Source organism: Nicotiana tabacum, chromosome 1 (genome assembly GCF_000715075.1).
Source record: "Nicotiana tabacum cultivar K326 chromosome 1, ASM71507v2, whole genome shotgun sequence".
Lineage (NCBI taxonomy): Eukaryota > Viridiplantae > Streptophyta > Magnoliopsida > Solanales > Solanaceae > Nicotiana > Nicotiana tabacum.
Genome location: NC_134080.1, coordinates 5,343,859 through 5,362,633, shown reverse-complemented (window position 1 = coordinate 5,362,633; position 18,775 = coordinate 5,343,859). Strand labels below are relative to the sequence as shown.

General features: G+C 31.9%; 1 protein-coding gene across 1 annotated transcript; it reads right to left on the bottom strand.

Moving 5' to 3' along the window:
- Positions 1 to 2,699: 2,699 nt before the first annotated feature.
- LOC142161865 (secreted RxLR effector protein 161-like) lies at positions 2,700 to 3,335 on the bottom strand. Its single transcript, XM_075217778.1, has 2 exons — positions 2,892 to 3,335; positions 2,700 to 2,774 (listed from the first exon to the last, which is right to left on the bottom strand). Exons 1-2 carry the CDS (start codon positions 3,333 to 3,335, stop codon positions 2,700 to 2,702), a joined length of 519 nt encoding a protein of 172 aa, XP_075073879.1.
- Positions 3,336 to 18,775: the final 15,440 nt, after the last annotated feature.

The following is an 18,775-nucleotide window of genomic DNA, read 5'->3' as shown; positions in this document are numbered from 1 at the left end:
ATATACAGTAGTGAGTGGACGAGTATTTGAGAGTGTGAGCACTCGAGGCTATCAGCATGGTGCATCGCATACAACATGTGCATTGGCATGTAGATGTAATAGAGTTTTATTCTTCACCTTTTCATATCTGCTCTATCTTACTGTTCCAGCTGTCTATTAAATTGAAAGCATGCCTACGTTTCTACACTTATATTTCTATTATTTCTGTTGAGGTTGAGTTTGTCACTACCTTTTAGTCCATAGTTTAGACTCGTTACTTACTGAATTGGTATACTCACGTTACCCCCTGCACCTTGTGTGCAGATTCATGCACTTTTGGTCCCAGTGGCAGTTGCTGATCGAGGCTTCAGGTTTTAGGAGACTATCGAGGTATCTGCACGGGGTTTGCAGGCCTTGACTCTCCTTCTTTATCTCCAGATGTATTTCAGTTTGTTTCTTTAAACATTGTAATAGACTATGTTCTCCTCTAGATACTCATGAACTCAGTGACACCCCGATTTTGGACAGTTGTATCGTAATTTGGATTTTATGTTGTTTTCAGAAATGTTCCTTAATGAATTGTCGCTTCCATGTTTATTGTTTAAAAATACTTTTGCGGTGTTGGATTATTGAGTTGAGGCTGGCCTAGTTCCACAATAGGTGCCATCACGATAGGTCGGGTTTTGGGTCGTGACACCGTTATAGTAGAATTGACCCAAATAGCCGACTATCCAACTGCTTAAACTAAAAATAGCCGGCGGAGGTATAATACATGTATAGTTTATATATTATATGTGTATAGTTGTGTATAATCAATGCATAATCTATGTATATGACTTTAAAAAATAAACAACAAATATGGTGGACTATTTGTGTAAAAATTCCCTTAAAAATCTGAAAATATTCTCGCATAATATGCTGGAGTTCAAATTTTTTTACGTATGAGCTTCCAACATAATGTGATGGAATTTCATAATATGTTGTAGTTCCAATATGATATGCTGGAAGTTTATATGTGAGAGCTCTATAATCCAACATATATACTGGAACTTTTCGCGTTCAACAAAATAGTGGCTATTTTTCAATGACATTACAAATATTGCCTATTTTTCAATTACTAGTCCGAAAACTGGCTTGCCCTTGTTATTTTCACCCTTAATTGCGTTGCTAGTCTCTGTTAATATATATTTGGGCCTTACTCAAAAAACATGGAACAATCGTATGATTTCGTTGCGTGTGCTTTTTAAACCGGATTATATTTAGTATTTTAGTTCATATGTATTGACAGTTTTTACACTTACTATAGGTTAATCGTTTGTAACAAGCCATATACCAAAATTTTCTATTAGTTAGCTCGAAATGCAGGATAAGATTGCGTATAATATATCCTTGTGGTCCAACCCTTCCTCGGACCTCGCGCATAACGGCAGCTTAGTGTACGGAGCTGCCCTTTTTTTAGCTTGGATTGAGAGAGCTGTCCAATAACCTTGGTCAAGAAATTGCTTTTATAAAGAGGGAGTGGAGTCTCTTACAAGATCTTCCTTTCTTCTTTTCTTGTGCAAGTGTATAATGCACATGGTGGAGGGCGGTCTGGCGAGGATAGGTCAAGGAGGACTGACATGCTTTTAAGATGGATGACAAGATTCTAAGGAAGGGGGCACATGTCACGAATCCCAATCAGAATGGGAGAGGAAAGTGAGGCATGACACAAGTTCACTTGATACGTGCGCTTTTGGGCTCGATGATGACGTAGCCCAAGGGACAAACTCATAAGGTTTGTTAGGCCAAAGCAAAAAATACGTGACATGAACTTGGACCGTGACACAGTTAGTTACACTTTTGAATTAAGAAAACTCTGCCTAAAAGTGCTTAGTCATGTGTCGATGGACCAAAATGACCTCATGAGCCCAAAAGCAAGTCACATTGCAAGAAAGACGTATTGGTTATTAATTAACCTAATAGTGAATTCTTTATAATTAGAATAGATTTCCTTCTGAGTTGAAAAATCACTCATCTACCCCATGCTATCCAAAAAAATTCTTTCTTAGCACAACAAATTGGTAAAATATAAGAATAAAACTTATAATCACTTAATTGAATATCATCGTGCTCTTTAATTTGTTTCAAATCCTCTCTTACAATCTAGAAAATAAAAAGACGACCATTAGTATAAGATTGTTATAAAATAAAAGCAATTTAGTAAAACATGAGCAAGAAATAAAAGCAATTTAGTAAAACATGAACAAAAATAAAGATAGAGAAAAGGAAGAGATTTTCTTCTTGAATTGTATGTATTTTCCTATCGATTACAAGGCCTTTATATAAGCATAAAAAGTGAAGAAAATATGTCATGGAATATGTCATTGAACATACAAAATATGTCGTTAAATATGTCATTAAGCATTTGAGATGAAAATCATGGAAGAAGAGTAGACATCCACCATAATGTGATATTTATCATAACACTCCCCCTTAGATGTCCATAGATAATGTGTCTCGTTAAAACCTTACTAAGAAAAAACCATGTAAGGAAAAAATTTTAGTGAAGGAAAAAGAGAACACATATCTGTAATACGCTTTATTTGCTACCTCGTTAAAAACCTTACCAGTAAAACCCAGTGGGACAAAATTTAGGCTAAGGAAAAAAGAGTACAACGCGTATCTTACTCCCACTCATGAAAACATCACTTTATTTCCAGAAGGCGGCACATTCCAATCTTCTATCTCAACTTCTCAAATGTTGAGGTTGGTAATGCATTAGTGAACAGATCAGCCAAATTTTCACATGAGCGAATCTGTTGAACATTAATTTCACCATTTTGTTGAAGATCATGCGTAAAAAAGAACTTTGGTGAAATGTGTTTTGTTCTGTCTCCTTTGATGTATCCTCCTTTCAATTGAGTAATGCATGCAGCATTGTCTTCATATAGTGTAGTTGGATTATCTGTTTTCATAAGAAAACCACACATTTTCTGAATATGCTGAGTCATTGATCTCAACCAAACACATTCTCGACTAGCTTCATGAATGACTATTATCTCAGCATGATTTGAAGATGTGGCAACTATTGTTTGTTTCATTGAACGCCATGATATAGCAGTACCTCCATATGTAAACAAATAGCCTGTTTGAGATCGGGCTATATGTGGATCAGAAAAATAACCTGCATCGGCATAGCCAATCATTTCTGACTTGAATTCATTAGAATAAAACAATCCCATATCTATGGTTCCCCGAAGATATCTAAATATATGCTTAACACCATTCCAATGTCTTCTTGTTGGAGAGGAGCTGAATCTTGCTAATAAGCTCACTGCAAAAGCAATATCTGGTCGAGTATTGTTGGCAAGATACATCAGTGTCCAAATTGCACTAAGATATGGAGTTTCATCACCAACGAGCTCTTCATCATTTTCTTGAGGCCGAAATGAATCTTTATTTATGTCAAGCGATCTCACAACCATTGTGGTACTCAATGGATGTGCATTATCCATGTAAAATTACTTTAAAACCTTTTCAGTATATGTTGATTGATGGATAAAAATTTCATTTGGTACATGCTCAATTTGGAGGCCAAGACAAAGTTTTGTCTTACCAAGATCTTTCATTTCAAATTCTTTCTTCAAACACTCTACAACCTTTGGAAGTTCTTTCGAAGTGCCAATGATATTCAAGTCATCAACATACACAACTATGATGACAAATTCAGATCCAGACCTCTTAATAAAGACACAAGGGCAAATTGGGTCATTTTTGTACCCTTCATTTAGCAAATAATCGCTAAGGCGATTGTACCACATCCTCTGTGATTGCTTCGATCCGTATAAGGATTTCTAAATCTTTATTGAACAAGTTTCTCTTGAACTTTTATGTGCTTCAGGAACTTTAAATCTTTCAGGGATTTTCATAAAAATTTCATTGTCCAGTGAGTCATATAAGTAGGCTGTGACAACATCCATCAACTGCATATCAAGTTTTTCATGGACTGCCAGATTTATTAGATACCTGAAGGTAATTGCATCTACCACAGGAGAATATGTCTCCATATAATCAATGTCAGGCCTTTGCGAAAATCCTTGTGCCACAAGTCGTGCTTTATATCTTACGACTTCACCTTTCTCATTTTGTTTTCGCACAAAAACCCATTTGTAACCCACTGGCTTGACACCTTCAGGCGTTCGGACTATTGGTCCGAAAACTTCATGTTTTTCGAGTGAAGCCAATTCCGTTTGAATTGCGTTTTTCCATTTTGGCCAATCATTTCTCTGTCTACATTCATCGATAGATTTTGGCTCAAGATCCACATCTTGTTGCATTATTTCAACTGCAACATTATATGCAAAATTGTTGTTAACAACAACATTATTTTGGTTCAACCTTTTTCCCGTAGAGACATAACTTGTTAATATCTCTTCATTTTCATCATTTCCAGGTACTAGAACCTCCTATGAGGTCTTATCAATTGCTATGTTATGATCAACTTGATCATTTGCTCCTTTCCTTTTTTGGGGATTCTTATCCTTGGAACCAATTGGTCTACCACGTTTAAGGCGTGGCCTAGACTCATTTGCATTATCATACTGTCCAGTTGGGACATCAACTCGAATTGGAGCATTTACAACTGGAATATGCGATTTAGTAACCCGTGGAAGGTTAGTAAATGCATCTGGCAATTGATTTGCAACGTTTTGTATATAAATGATCTTTTGAACTTCTTATTCACATTGATTTGTGCGAGGATCTAAATGAGATAGAGATAATACGTTCCAATCTATCTCTTTTTCTAGTTGTTTATTTTCTCCCCCTAATGTTGGAAAAACTGATTCATCAAAATGACAAAACAAATCAGGCTGTAAATAAATCTCCTGTCATAGGCTCCAAATATTTAATAATAAAAAGAGATTCATAACCAACATATACTCCCAACCTTCTTTGGGGACTCATCTTTGTGCGTTTTGGTGGAGCAATTGGAACATATACTGCACATCCAAAAAATTTTAGATGGAAAATATTTGGCTCCTGACCAAAAGCCAATTGTAATGGGAAGACGTTATGATAATTGGTTGGCCTTATGCGCACAAGTGTTGCTGCATGCAAAACAGCATGTCCCCACACTGAAAGGGGAAGTTTTGCCCTCATTAACAATGGTCTAGCTATTAGTTGGAGGCGCTTAATCAATGATTCTGCTGGACCATTTTGAGTATGAACATGAGCAACCGGATGCTCAACTTTTATTCTAGTGGCCATACAATAGTCATTAAAGGCCTGAGATGTAAATTCACCAGCATTATCAAGACGAATTGTCTTAATTGCATAATCTGGAAATTGTGCTCTTAACCTTATTAATTGGGCCAACAATCTCGCAAATGCCATATTACGAGTTGACAATAAGCACACATGTGACCATCTTGTAGATGCGTCTATCAAGACCATAAAATACTTGAATGGTCCACATGGAGGGTGTATATGCCCACATATATCACCTTGTATACGTTCCAGAAATGCAGGGGATTCAATCCCAACTTTAGCTGATGTTGGTTTAATAACCAAATTTCCTTGAGAACAAGCAGCACATGAGAATTCCTTAAATTGAAGAATCTTCTTGTTCTTGAATGTGTGCCCATTTGAATTCTCTATTATTCTGCGCATCATGTTAGAACCGGGATGGCCCAACCGATCATGCCAAATGATAAAATCATTAGAAGTAGTAAACCTTTTGTTTACTATGGCATGTGATTCAACCACACCAATGTTTGTGTGGTACAATCCAGAAGAAAATGCGGGCAATTTTTTGTGCAAATATCTTTTACCCGTTTTTATTGTAGTAACATAAAGGTATTCAACCTTTCCTTCATTTGATGTCTCAACATGGTAGCCATTTTGGCGAATAGTTTTGAAACTCAACAAGTTTCTTTGAGACTTACTACAATACAATGCATTATCAATAGTTAATATCGTTCCTCCGGGTAATAATAAGGCCGCTCTTCCAGAGCCCTCAATCAACTTTGCACTACCGGATATTGTATTAACATAGGCCTTTTCATAACCAAAAAAGAAAAAAAAATCTCTTAATATTGTGTGAGTTGTAGCACTATCCAAAAGACATAAATCTTCATTGCTCATTTTGGATCCAATTGAAGACTGGGGAATTTTAATTTCTTCATAAAAAAAATACATCATGAGAAATACGAAAACAACTAACATCACCAACGACAACATAAGACAACTTAAGTACTACTTGAAAATAAAAATAACTTTAGACGAGACAAAAACACCGAAAATAAAAATAACAACATAATTGCATTCCCCATTAAAATGATCAAACATTAGTTTTGATCTCCAAAGAAGTCAACTTCCAAATGAGTAATATCATCGAGGCCTTGAAAATCATCATCATTCAATACAAGATTTGCCTCGGCATTGTCATCATTTTTGTTTGAAGGCCCTGCCTCAAAATCATTTTTAAAGGACAAATGTGACTCCACTGGAGCATTAACAGAAGATGCTCCAACATTATTTGCCTTTCTTTTAAAGGAGTTTTTGATAAAGCCTGACAAAATGCTCAAGTACACGACATTCAATTTTTCAATGACCTTTCATGCCACAGCGGTGGCTGTTACCGCTTTTACCTCGTGAAGGATTGTTTTGAGAACTCATATTATTTTCTCGTTTGTCATGGCCACCACTATGACGACTATTATATCGTCTCTTACCATTGTCATGCCCACGTACATTCATATGACCATGATTATTATTCTGTATTTTTTCAGACTTATCACGTCTAGCTGTCATATTTGCTTTAGGAAGCGGAGCTGACCCTGTGGGACGAACTTCATGATTTTTCAGCAAAAGGGTATTATGTTGCTCAGCCACCAGAAGGCATGAGATCAATTCAGAATACTTTTTAAAACCCCTGTCACGGTATTGCTGCTGTAATACCATATTTGAGGCATGAAAAGTCGTAAGAGTCTTTTCCAATAAATCCTCATCATTCATAACTTCCCCACATAATTTCAATTGGGAAGTTATTCGAAATACAACAGAGTTATACTCACTTACGGTCTTAAAATCTTGCAACCGTAAGTGCATCCACTCATATCGAGTCCTTGGCAATACCGTAGCCTTAAGGTGATCATACCTTTCCTTCAGGCCAGTCCACAATTCAAGTGGATCTTTCACTGTTAAATATTCAACCTTCAAACCTTCATCCAATGATGACGAAGGAAAATCATGGCCTTCACTTTGTCCTGGCTTGATGCCTCATTACCATGAGTAATGGTGTTACCAAGGCCTTTAGCAGCTAAGTGAATCTCAGCATCGAGAACCCATGATAGATAGTTCTTTCCAGAAATATCAAGTGCCACAAACTCAAGCTTTAACAAGTTCGATATGGTGATGACTATCAAAGAAGATAAATAATTAGAAATTATTAGGATAATAGCGTAAAGAAACGATTACACTAAACTCTTCTGATTTTGTATGATATTTAGGTGAAAAATACCAATCCAAAATGAATGATAATGGTATATTCGTCTATACGTCTGTTGTTCCCAATGTACTGGATAATAAAATTTTATTAGCTCCTCTTAGCTATGAGATTATTACTAGGAATATTTACTATAACGTCATGAGATTCATGATTATTTCTGTTTTCCATTGTGTTAGAAGGATTATTTCTATTTTCCAAAAGATTTACACTTTTGTTCATCGATCTTTGTTAGTACTATATTCATGAATAAAAAAAAAATGATGTTCAAGTGTATATTATGATGAAACATCACAAGAATAAATAAATAAATAAATGAACCAGTATTCATTTGGCGGAATATACTCATATGTATATCTGGAAAAAAAAAAACTAAAGAATTATTAGCCTTGATAATTTTGACAGTAAATCATAGAGATATACCTCGTAAGAAGAGGAGTTCAACCTTGAGGTTAGAGACTTCGTGCTGATAACGTGTTATAAAATAAAAACAATTTAATACAACATGAGCAAGAAATAAAAGCAATTTAGAAAAACATGAACAAAAATAAAGATAGAGAAAAAGAAGAGATTTTCTTCTTGAATTGTGTGTATTTTCCTATCTATTACAAGGCCTTTATATAGGCATAAAAAGTGAAGAAAATATGTCATGGAATGTGTCATTGAACATACAAATATGTCATTGAATATGTCATTAAGCATTTGAGATGAAAATCATGGAAGAAGAGTAGACATCCACTATAATGTGATATTTATCATAACAAAGATATCTATTTACAAATGAGTATTAGTAAAATGCATCTCCATTGGCAGATGATTTAACAATATTAAATAAAGTTTAATGCAAATTGTAGTCAACATGGTATATGAATATTATATGATTATATACATTTCCTTAGTTTTAACATAATGTCATTGTTTTTGCTTGCGAAATGTAGTAATTTATTGCGCTATTATGCTTGCTTTAGTTGGACAAAGATTATGAAATCTTAATTAGTGGAGTTGACTAAATATGAAATTTTAACTTTCTTCAAGACAAATCTAGAGACTATCTTACCTTGAAAAGGACATTTAAATGTTGAATCAAACTTAGAAAAATTAATTGGTAGTTATACAATAACGGTGGAACAAAAGTTCCATTATGAATTCAACATAGAACTCCAAAAGTTTACTATATATAATTAATAATGCGATAGAAGAGACTAGAAAACCATTGGTAATTTCACTTTTGGTGCTAGGTAGCTGAGTCCCACTATAAAGTGTTAACTTTCTTTTTCTTAAACTCGTTTAATTAATTACTAATCTCAATATAGATTTGCAACACTTGACTATGTACTCATGTCCAAGATTTCAGATGATGCTTGAAAAGACAATAGTGATTAATGAACTAATCAAGTTCATTTCATACTAAGAGCCCGTTTGGCCATAAAACATATTTTACATTTTTTGAAATCAGTGTTTGGTCATGAAATTTTTAATTTTCACTTGAAAATGAATTTCGAAAATTTGAAAAACTTCAAAAATCATTTTTCAAAATCTTCACTTGAGATCGCTCACAAAAATTCAAAAAAATCCCAAAATTATATTCATGTCCAAACACAGTTTAATTTCAAATACTATTTTCACTTGAATTTTTTTAATTTAATCTTTTTCAAAATTTTACCATTCTTATGTCCAAACGCCCACTAAATCTTTTCCTAATGGATTAGAAACACATAGGCCCCAACATATAAAGGAAAATCAAACTTTAAACCACATTCAAGATTTTCCATGTCTTGAATCCAATTAGTAATTCTCTCTGTCAGATCACTAGTCATCTCTCAAGAAGAAATCAATCAAAAATTTCCATCATTTAACCACTAAATACTAGTGCATATTACAACTAGACAAGATAGGTCCCAACTAAAGCTTCAATTCATTGAGAAAATTGCAACTATTAGTGATAATAACTTGAGGAGACTTTGTGTGGGTTAAAGATGGTGCATATATCAATTATAACTTGAGAAATCTTTGTTGAATATCTGAAAGCTAAGTATGAGCCTATTTTAGGGTAGAAGTATATCCTTATTTAGCATAGCTTTGTTTTTGAGCTTTGTGGTTCACATACTAAAGCAACAAAATATAGAAGAATTTATATACAGCTAGCAACAACAAATAACAACAACATGCCCATTCTATTTCCATCGGGGAGGTCTGGTGAAGATATAGTGTGTACATAAACCTTATTCTTATCTTGTGGAGATAAAAATAATATTTCCTATAGCAAAGGCAAACCCAAAATTTACCGAGTGACGGGACACCACTATTTTGCTCAATTAGTGCCCCCTAAAGGCTACTAGTGTTAAGGATACTAAGTTATTTATATTATCATTTTCAAGATATATACATATACATATACAAAAATTTTGCCAAAATTTATAAAGTCCAGTAACCCTCAATACTACATCGATCCGTCTCTATCCAATAGACCCTCGCCACAAGAAAAACATTTGGAATCAAGTTTGTTTCCTTTCAAAGATTCTTTTTTGAGGAAAGGAGAAATAATAAGAGAATATATAGATGGGGCACTTGTCAGTCTCAGGCTTATTAAGAGAAAATCACTATATTAAGGGACTAAAGTTTAGTCAATTATGTTAATAATATGAAGAGAACAAAACCAGCTCATATTAGAGTTTGTATTTTAATTTTCTTTTTTTTTCCTTCTTTTTTTTTCTTCTTCCGTTCTTATAATACACATTTTAGTGGTTTAGGGTTTCACTAATAGGTTCTTCGCCAATTTCATAGTCACTTAAGAAAATGCAACGAACTTACTATTAGTGAAATTACTACAACAAATAAGAAAATGAAATTTATTACACGTCTCGTCTTCTAGTCTCTTAATATCAATATCCATTTAATATAATAAAGTTGATAAACATCCACGAAAATATAAAACAAGAAAATGAAATTTATTACACGTCTCATCCCATATATATATGTTGTGGAACAGAACATAAGAACATAGAGGAAAGTATCAGACAAAAGGACAAGAAAAAAGGAAAAGAAAGGTCGGGCAATAAGAAGAAATACATCTTCAACTCTTCAATAGATGATTGGAGGATAGTTTGGTAAATTCAGCCTAGCTAAGAGGAGACATTGTCTAGGAACTTGTAACACCAAAAACCAAGAAAAATAGTTGTCGTAGAGCTTCATCCATCTTATTCCATGAAAAATATCTCAGCATATAGTAAGAGAAATCCATTGTAGAGCTTCAGAAAAACCCTAAAAGCTTCACATATAAACAACTCAAATGTTAAATAATTTAGGTTAAGTATGAGGCCAGAATAAAAGAAATATAATCATCTTAACAAACCTTTAGCTGCAAATAAAAAAGACAAAGCCGTTAGTGTTAACCCTAATCACCCAAGAAAATTCCTTGTATTAATTAACCCTAGCAAGTAAAACCATATCAACAACCAAAAATAAAAAAACCATAAGATTCCAAGCTTTATTCATATGATAACTAGCTAGTTTAAGTACTAAAAAGGAAAGGAAAAAAAAGGACAAAAGTATATTAGTAATATACTATATGTTTTGTCTGGTCAGAAATAGTCAGATGCTTGCAAACAATCAAGACTGTTATTATGCATATTAACATGAACATAACAAAGTAATGAATAAGATTGAAGTAGGGAGATATATAGTCAGTATGAAAACAGGTAAAAGGGAGCTCCCTTCAGTCCAAGCACAGGAAGCTTAAGACACAACTTGTACTCCCGCTTCATTCATTCAGCCACTGAGATGCTTTTGACTATCTAACCTCAGCATTTGGATGAATGAGTCGGCAGCAAATTGAACCTTATCACCTCCCATGTGTGGACTGAAGAAAGCTCTCTTCGTAACTATACCATCACTATTAAGATACAATAACGATGTTAAAATTACGCCTCAATTTCAAGCAGTTGAATTGACCATGCGTGCATCCTCACTACTCATGTTGATCCATTTAAGCCCATCTCCAATAAGATATTTAGCATAAAACTTAACCCTATAACACAAAATTAGCCCTTAGGAATCTCTATCCAAAACATTTGATAATAGCCAAAGGTTTATAACATGACATGTGAAATAATACTTGATATATAAAGAGGAAACAATAGGAACATTAGGAAGGAAATGTGGAGTTCATGGGGTTTATGAGTAGAAGAAATGGCTTTATATAAGCTAAGGAAAAGGCAATGACTTGACAATATAATGGTTTAAAATATTGCTATTGTACTTGTACTATATGAAAGAAAGTTTATTCGTATTCTTTATTTATTTATTTATTTTTCTTGGTTGCCATACTTAGTTTTGTATCGTACACTCCTTCCAATCTTATTGCATTTGGGAAAAGCCCATCACTTCCTTTTCATATGCTTTGCTTTTGATTGATTTTAATATTGGAAATATATGTACAGACAATATATGGGATAGGAGCATAAACAAGAAATTAAAAGAAAATGATGAGCATGTCTTGCACTAACAGTTGATTAACCACTTATAGCATTTGATGTTGGGAGTATTAATATTTGTTTATGTGAAAGATTAAGTCAACCATTTTATCACTTCCCTTTGTTATTTCTTTAAATTTAACAAACTAGGAGTAATAATTAAGCTTTTATATCTGTTAATGGGAAATTTAGGTCGAATGATATTTGGTTCCTTGAAAACGTTCAAATATTTGTTCTTAATTTTATCTCCTTGAACTAAATAATCTCTTATTGGAAGGACCATATGAGATTTTGAAAATAAAAACAAAAATAAAAATTAGTATATACTCTTGGAAAAATATGATGTGCTTAATTGAAATTTTTTATACCCTAAATCTCACGATCATAACAACATTTTACTTTCTTTTTTTTAAAGGGCACCTTGGTTTGCTAATCTCCCATTATGTATGGGATTCACAGAACGGTTAGATCATATTGGGTTTATTGGACAAAGACATTACATTCCTGCAAGATATTATTTTCACGACGCAATCTTCGAGTCACAAAGTAAATTTAAGCCATTTCTTTCGAGTAAATCATATATGTCAAAAACGTTATTTGTGGTTAGTGCTCCTGAAAGAGAATGAGGACAATTAATCATATAATATAGTATATAAATATCCTTATTTAGCAAAGATTAACGAAAGATTAAGCACCTAAGACCACTTGTGACGTTTACCAAAAGAAAAAAAGGAAAAGGTTGTACAGAAAACCCTAAAGATTCCACTATAGACCCTAGGGTTAATTCCCCTAATTGGGGCCAATTGGTATAATCCTAGTTTGACAACTCTTAGTAGCCTTTTTATTTCTGTTCATTCTTGTCTGTCTGTGTGTCTAACCTACTCTTTTATTCTCCTAGCTACAGAAAAAAGAACAGATGGATCTTATAATTTTTAATTATATAGCAAGATAATACGTGTATGAATAGAAGTTGATCAAGTCCAATCTGAGTTTGAGCGCAGTTTTTTAATCTGTTTAAGAAAAAAATACATTCATATTAATTCTTAATAAAATTTCCTCAGTTTGGTCATTTTACTCTACCCAATTAAGTAGAGTTTTATTTTTAGAAATTCTTATTCTGTAACATCTCCTTCACGGTGTCAATGTCTTCTTTCATTTTTTTCTTCTTTACGGATGTAGAGAACAACAATTAAAAATAACATATACAGTGTAATACTACAAATGTAATCTGTGGAGGGTAATGTGCACGCATACATCCTTACCTCTATCTAGGACAACTAGAGAGACTGTTTCCGAAAGACCCTGACCTCAAAAAAATAAAGTAGTTTAAAGAAAATATGATACCAAAGAAGACATGAGCAAAGAAGTGTTAACACCAGCGGGCTAATAACAAAACTGAAAAACAGAGGAAATATCATATAATAATAGAAGTCTAAAAGTAAAGGAATACGAGAATAATACTAGAAAAACCGATAAAGAAAGAAAAGTTGAAATGTAATGAAATGGCAAATGTTCTTCTACTTTACAATGGTTTTATGGTACAAATTTAGATTAATCGAGTCAGCCGTGAGTTCCGAACACCGGATGATTAAATTAAAAATAAAGGACCTTTTTACTATGGCTTGTAATTTTTATGTAGTCTAGTTCATATAATTCATCGTACTGAATGCACTTTGCCGCTATACAGATACCCCCAAGAGCTTGAGCAATAGAGAACTTTACCCTATATTTAGAAGGACGTGGGGAAAAAATGAAATAAATGGAATATTCAATCATTGAAATTCTTGATATTTGAAGAGAAAATGCTATTTTACGTTTTCCTTTTATTAGTCACTAGTATTAGTACTCGCGCGATGCGCGGACACAGCCCATGTCGGATTGTGATTTGAATTATTTGAATTATGTATAAATAACTTTAAAATATAAACCTTCCAAATAAAATTTATAGATAATCATTAGATATTAATTAAGAAGTAAGACATGAAACCATTTTGCAAATCTCTTAGTTGATAACTTGTTTTCTTTTTCTATATTTATATAATCCAACCGGTTAATTTTAGTACTTGAATTTTGTTTCGTTATCAATATTTAAAAAAAAAATACTAAATATGTCATGTGGTGATTTGTCTCGTTTGAACATATTAGATCATATTATTTTAATAAAATTCTTAGTATCATTTTATTTTTATCTCAAACTCCAATAAGTCTTATTCTTTTAAAATTTACACATTTTTTTGTTCTTTGCTTATAATTATTATATTATTTATTATTTGATATTATTATATTTCATATGATTATTTTCGGGTTACTAATTGACTTACTATCTTACTTATTATCCATTTAATAATTATAGATACATATTATTTTTTTATTCTTGAAATTTAATATATTTTACGCTTTTATCCTCTTGCTCGAAAATATTTTACTATTTAATTCTATCAGTATTATTTTTTAATATTATTCAGTTATTTATTTTGTTTTATTTTAAAATAATTTAAAGTATAAATATCCTCACACTATCTTTATTTTTTTCTTTATACAGTATATTCCCTACTAAGAAATTTTTAATTAATTTTTTATATTAATATTTTACCTGTAATCAAAATAATATCATATTTTACTTTAAATTATAACTTTGATTAGTCTAAAATATTAATATACAAGTTCTTTGATTATTATAAAATCTATTGAGTTTTTCTTATATTTATCTTTTGTATTACATGCAATAAATTTTCTTTCCTTTTAGTTTCAAGATACAAAATTTGATTTTTTATTTTCGTTAAAAAATTACTTATATTATATATTTATTTTATATTTTTTAAAATTTAATTCTATTTCTAGCAAGACTTTAATTTTTGGTGGTCCTATCCATAGTTTGAGCATTCTCATCATAATGTTAAGAACTTTATAACATTAAGTAAAATAGTATTTTTCTTTCATTTCTAATATTAAATTTTTAATTATTTTTTTACTTTTGCTATTATGTTATCAGATATATGATATTATCACAGTTTCATACGGCTTTTAATTAAGTTGCCACTTTATTTAATATAATTATCCATTACTATCCTTTAATATAATATAGATAAATCAAGAATTTTTTTAATCTTAAAATAAGTATCTATTTTATTTAAAAACATTGCTTGAATCTTGAGTACTTATTTAAATTTATCAATTGTATTTTTAAGTATTTTATTTCACTTTATTTTATTTTATAAACTAATTCTTAGCATAAACATTCTCACACTATTTCTAATTTATTCTAAATATTTTTCTTTATATATTTTAAGAAGAATTTTTTTATCTTCAAAAAAGTTATATCCTTCTAATTTTTAATTGGGCTGCATTTTTAAAAATTATCTTATGCTTTCAATAACTGCACTCAATTAGATACTAATCTAAAAATTAATTTCTTATTTGTTGGAACACATTATATCTAATGATAATATTTTCACTATCATTTTATTTTTTATGTACTATTTTTAAAAATAATAAAATTATGAAATGAAAGAAAACAGATCAAGTGGTTAGTGAATAATTATATTTGGAAAGCTATCAAAATTTATTTACTATAAGAATGTGTGTCAATTTTAATTGATTTCTACCATAAATTAAATTTGAGCAAATATAAGTTGTTTTATCCTTATTAAATTAAAAATCCTATTTAGATTATGTTTTAAAATGTTAAGTGACACTTTTTCAATACGTCACTTAGCTTAATATCATGCCTCACTATCCTCCTTTTTAATATAATATAATATAGATAGAAGATATAGATATTTAAATTTTTTCTTATCTTATAAATAATTGTGTACTTTGTGTAAGATCTTATTTTACCGCCTGAATTTTTTTTAAATTTTTAAAGTCAATAAATCTTTAATACCTTAAGTAAATTTTAATTTTATTTCATATTTTAACTTACTCCAAAGTATAAATAGTCATAGGTTATCTCAATTTACGTATTTCTATATTTTTTATTTTTTTCTATTATAGTTTTTTAATTAATTTTTTACCTCCATATTTCTAACTAATTTAGAAGAAAATCTATGAGTGGATCAATATATAGATATAAATACAGATATAGATACAGATATAGATGTAAATACATATATAGATATAGATACAAATACACACACACACACACACACACACACACACACACACACATATATATATATATAGTGAGAGTGAGAGAGAGAGAGATTAGATTTGTCTAAGATATATTTAGATTATATATAAGATTTATTAAACTACTTCCCTTAATTATGTTTTCATTTATAATTTCTAATAATTAATGTTGTCCTAAAATTGCCAATTGGCTTTATTTTAGCTTGCCACTTGGCTTAACCACAATGCATACTACTCTCCTGTTAATATAATATAAATACCATAGCTTGTGAACCTCAACAATTAGCTTTGCAAAATTAACCTACAATTAGTATAGTTTTTGTTGTTATTATTAGAGCCAGTGGCGGATTCAGGATTTTAAAGTCATGGGTGCTGATCGATAAAAATTTCAAAAAAAAAAGAGAAAAAATGAGTTTAATTGTGGGTGCTCACTTATTATTTATATTCATATTTTTATAATTGCCTATGCAAATTTACTGCACATAGTCAAAAATAATGGGTGCTTAAGCACCCACCAATGCCAATGTGGATCCGCCACTGATTAGAGCCTCTTTGTGGTCAGTAACGGAGTTAGTATTGACTGCACGGGTTCGGTCAAACTCAGTTACTTTGGTTCATACCTTGTAATTTTCTTAAAAAATTCATTTAATATATATAAATTATTAATTTATAATTCAAAAACTTAAAAGTACTAAAAGTTCGAACATATAAATTTTAAATTCTAACTCTGCCTCTGTTTGTAACGGAGGGTGTTCGGCATTGACCCTACTTTGTATAATAAGATTCAACAAGTAATTACATAAAGGAAGGGAAATAAATTTGAATGACCTCAAAACAATATGTCATGAATTGGACATATGTGAATATAAAGTTTTTTAAACGAACTCAACAGTGATGAATTATTCCTTAGATTTATTTCGATATATAACTTAATATTCTTCTTCTTTCTCGATAATTCATGACGTTCCTAATATATATAAAAAAATACGTCACCTGCAATATCGTTCCTTTGGCTTGGCACCTATGATAAAGAAGAACTTTGATAAAGTACACATTCCTGTCAAGCACAATTATTCGAGCTCTAAATTAAACATATATATCAAATTATTAAAAAATTCTATCAGAAATCTGAATCCACATATCTTTGTTGGCCACAACGTCTCTCCAAATGTTGGAAGTCCAAGGCATATCTTCCTCCCTTCCCCACCATTCCAAAGAAAAATAAATACTAGGAAAAATCTTGTTCAATTTGGCTTTATCTTGCAATAACAATAATAACATATCCAGTATAATTTCATAATTGAAATACGAGACGGACTCGGGATTTTTACGCGATGGGGGCATAATATCTACTCAACCAGTGTCCTCTTAAAGTTTTTAATGTTCAGGGTGTCAAATGCTTTAAATTAATCATTTTCAAGGTATATACAAGTATATATACAAAATTTCTGCAGAAGTTTACGGGGTCCGATACACTATGAAGGTCGGCCTCTGGATAGAAAGACTATTTTCGATAGACTCTAATCTCAAAGCAAGCATGCACAATTAGTTACAACAAAATACCCATTAGTGAAAAAGTCAAAGAAGCAGTAACATCAACAAGATAATAGAAAAACCAAATCAGGTAGTAATAGAAATCTGGGAATATGAAAATACGAGGATAACATTCCTACTACTGTTAGGACCGAAAAAGCAGGTGTCATGCGGAAGCTAGCAAAGCAAACCTTGAGCGACGATAAAATCATACAACAAAGGAGAAATATACCAAAAGAGACACAAACATTTAACGTGGTTCGGTCAACTGACCTACGTCCACCGCGAAGATGAGCAATCCACTATATAAAAAGAGAGTACAAAATATCGAGAGAACAACCTCACGAAGAGGCAAACACAAGTGACACACTAATACTTATCCCATAAAGTTCTCCCCCTAAACACGACTCTCAAACCCCATATGGCTGCATTGTGAATGTTGCTGAATGAGAAGGAAGGATCCTCAATTTATAGAAGTCCAAACATTTTCCTACAAGAAAAAGGACTAGCCAAGTATAGAAGAATTATAATTTTATTCTACAAAAAGGAAAAGCCAACTAAGGTAATTATATTGCCCTTTCCTTCAACAAATAGAAAAACCAAATATGGTAAGATAATCATGACAAACACCTAACAATTCTCCCCTTGGTTAAAATTTTCTAACAAAATAAATTTGATCCACCTTCTTCACATAGCCTTCAACAGGTCGCATCTCCAAATCTCCACCACAAAGTTTGTCTCAACGTGCGTAGCACACCGGTCAAATTTCTCAGAAAAAAATCACGATTATCGTCAAATATGTTGCGGCTAGAACTGAACCCGCCAAGATGAACCTGTCTTGAACTTCGCTCTAATACCACTTGTTAGGACCGAAAAAGCAGGTGTCATGCGGAAGCTAGCAAATCAAACCTTGAGCGACGATAAATCATACAACAAAGGAGATATACCAAAAGAGACACAAACATTTAATGTGGTTCGGTCAACTGACCTACGTCCACCGCGGAGATGAGCAATCCACTATATAAAAAGAGAGTACAAAATATCGAGAGAACAACCTCATGAAGAGGCAAACACAAGTGACACACTAACACTTGTCCCGTAAAGTTCTCCCCCTAAACACGACTCTCAAACCCCATATGGCTACATTGTGAATATTGCTGAATGAGGAGGAAGGATC

Excerpts from the sequence above, each read along its gene's own strand:
- LOC142161865 (XM_075217778.1), bottom strand. The coding sequence starts at position 3,335 with ATGTATCTTGCCAACAATACTCGACCAGATATTGCTTTTGCAGTGAGC. Across the intron at positions 2,775-2,891 it reads CACTATATGAAGACAATGCT|ATTCGCTCATGTGAAAATTT; the intron begins GCATGCATTACT and ends AATGTTCAACAG.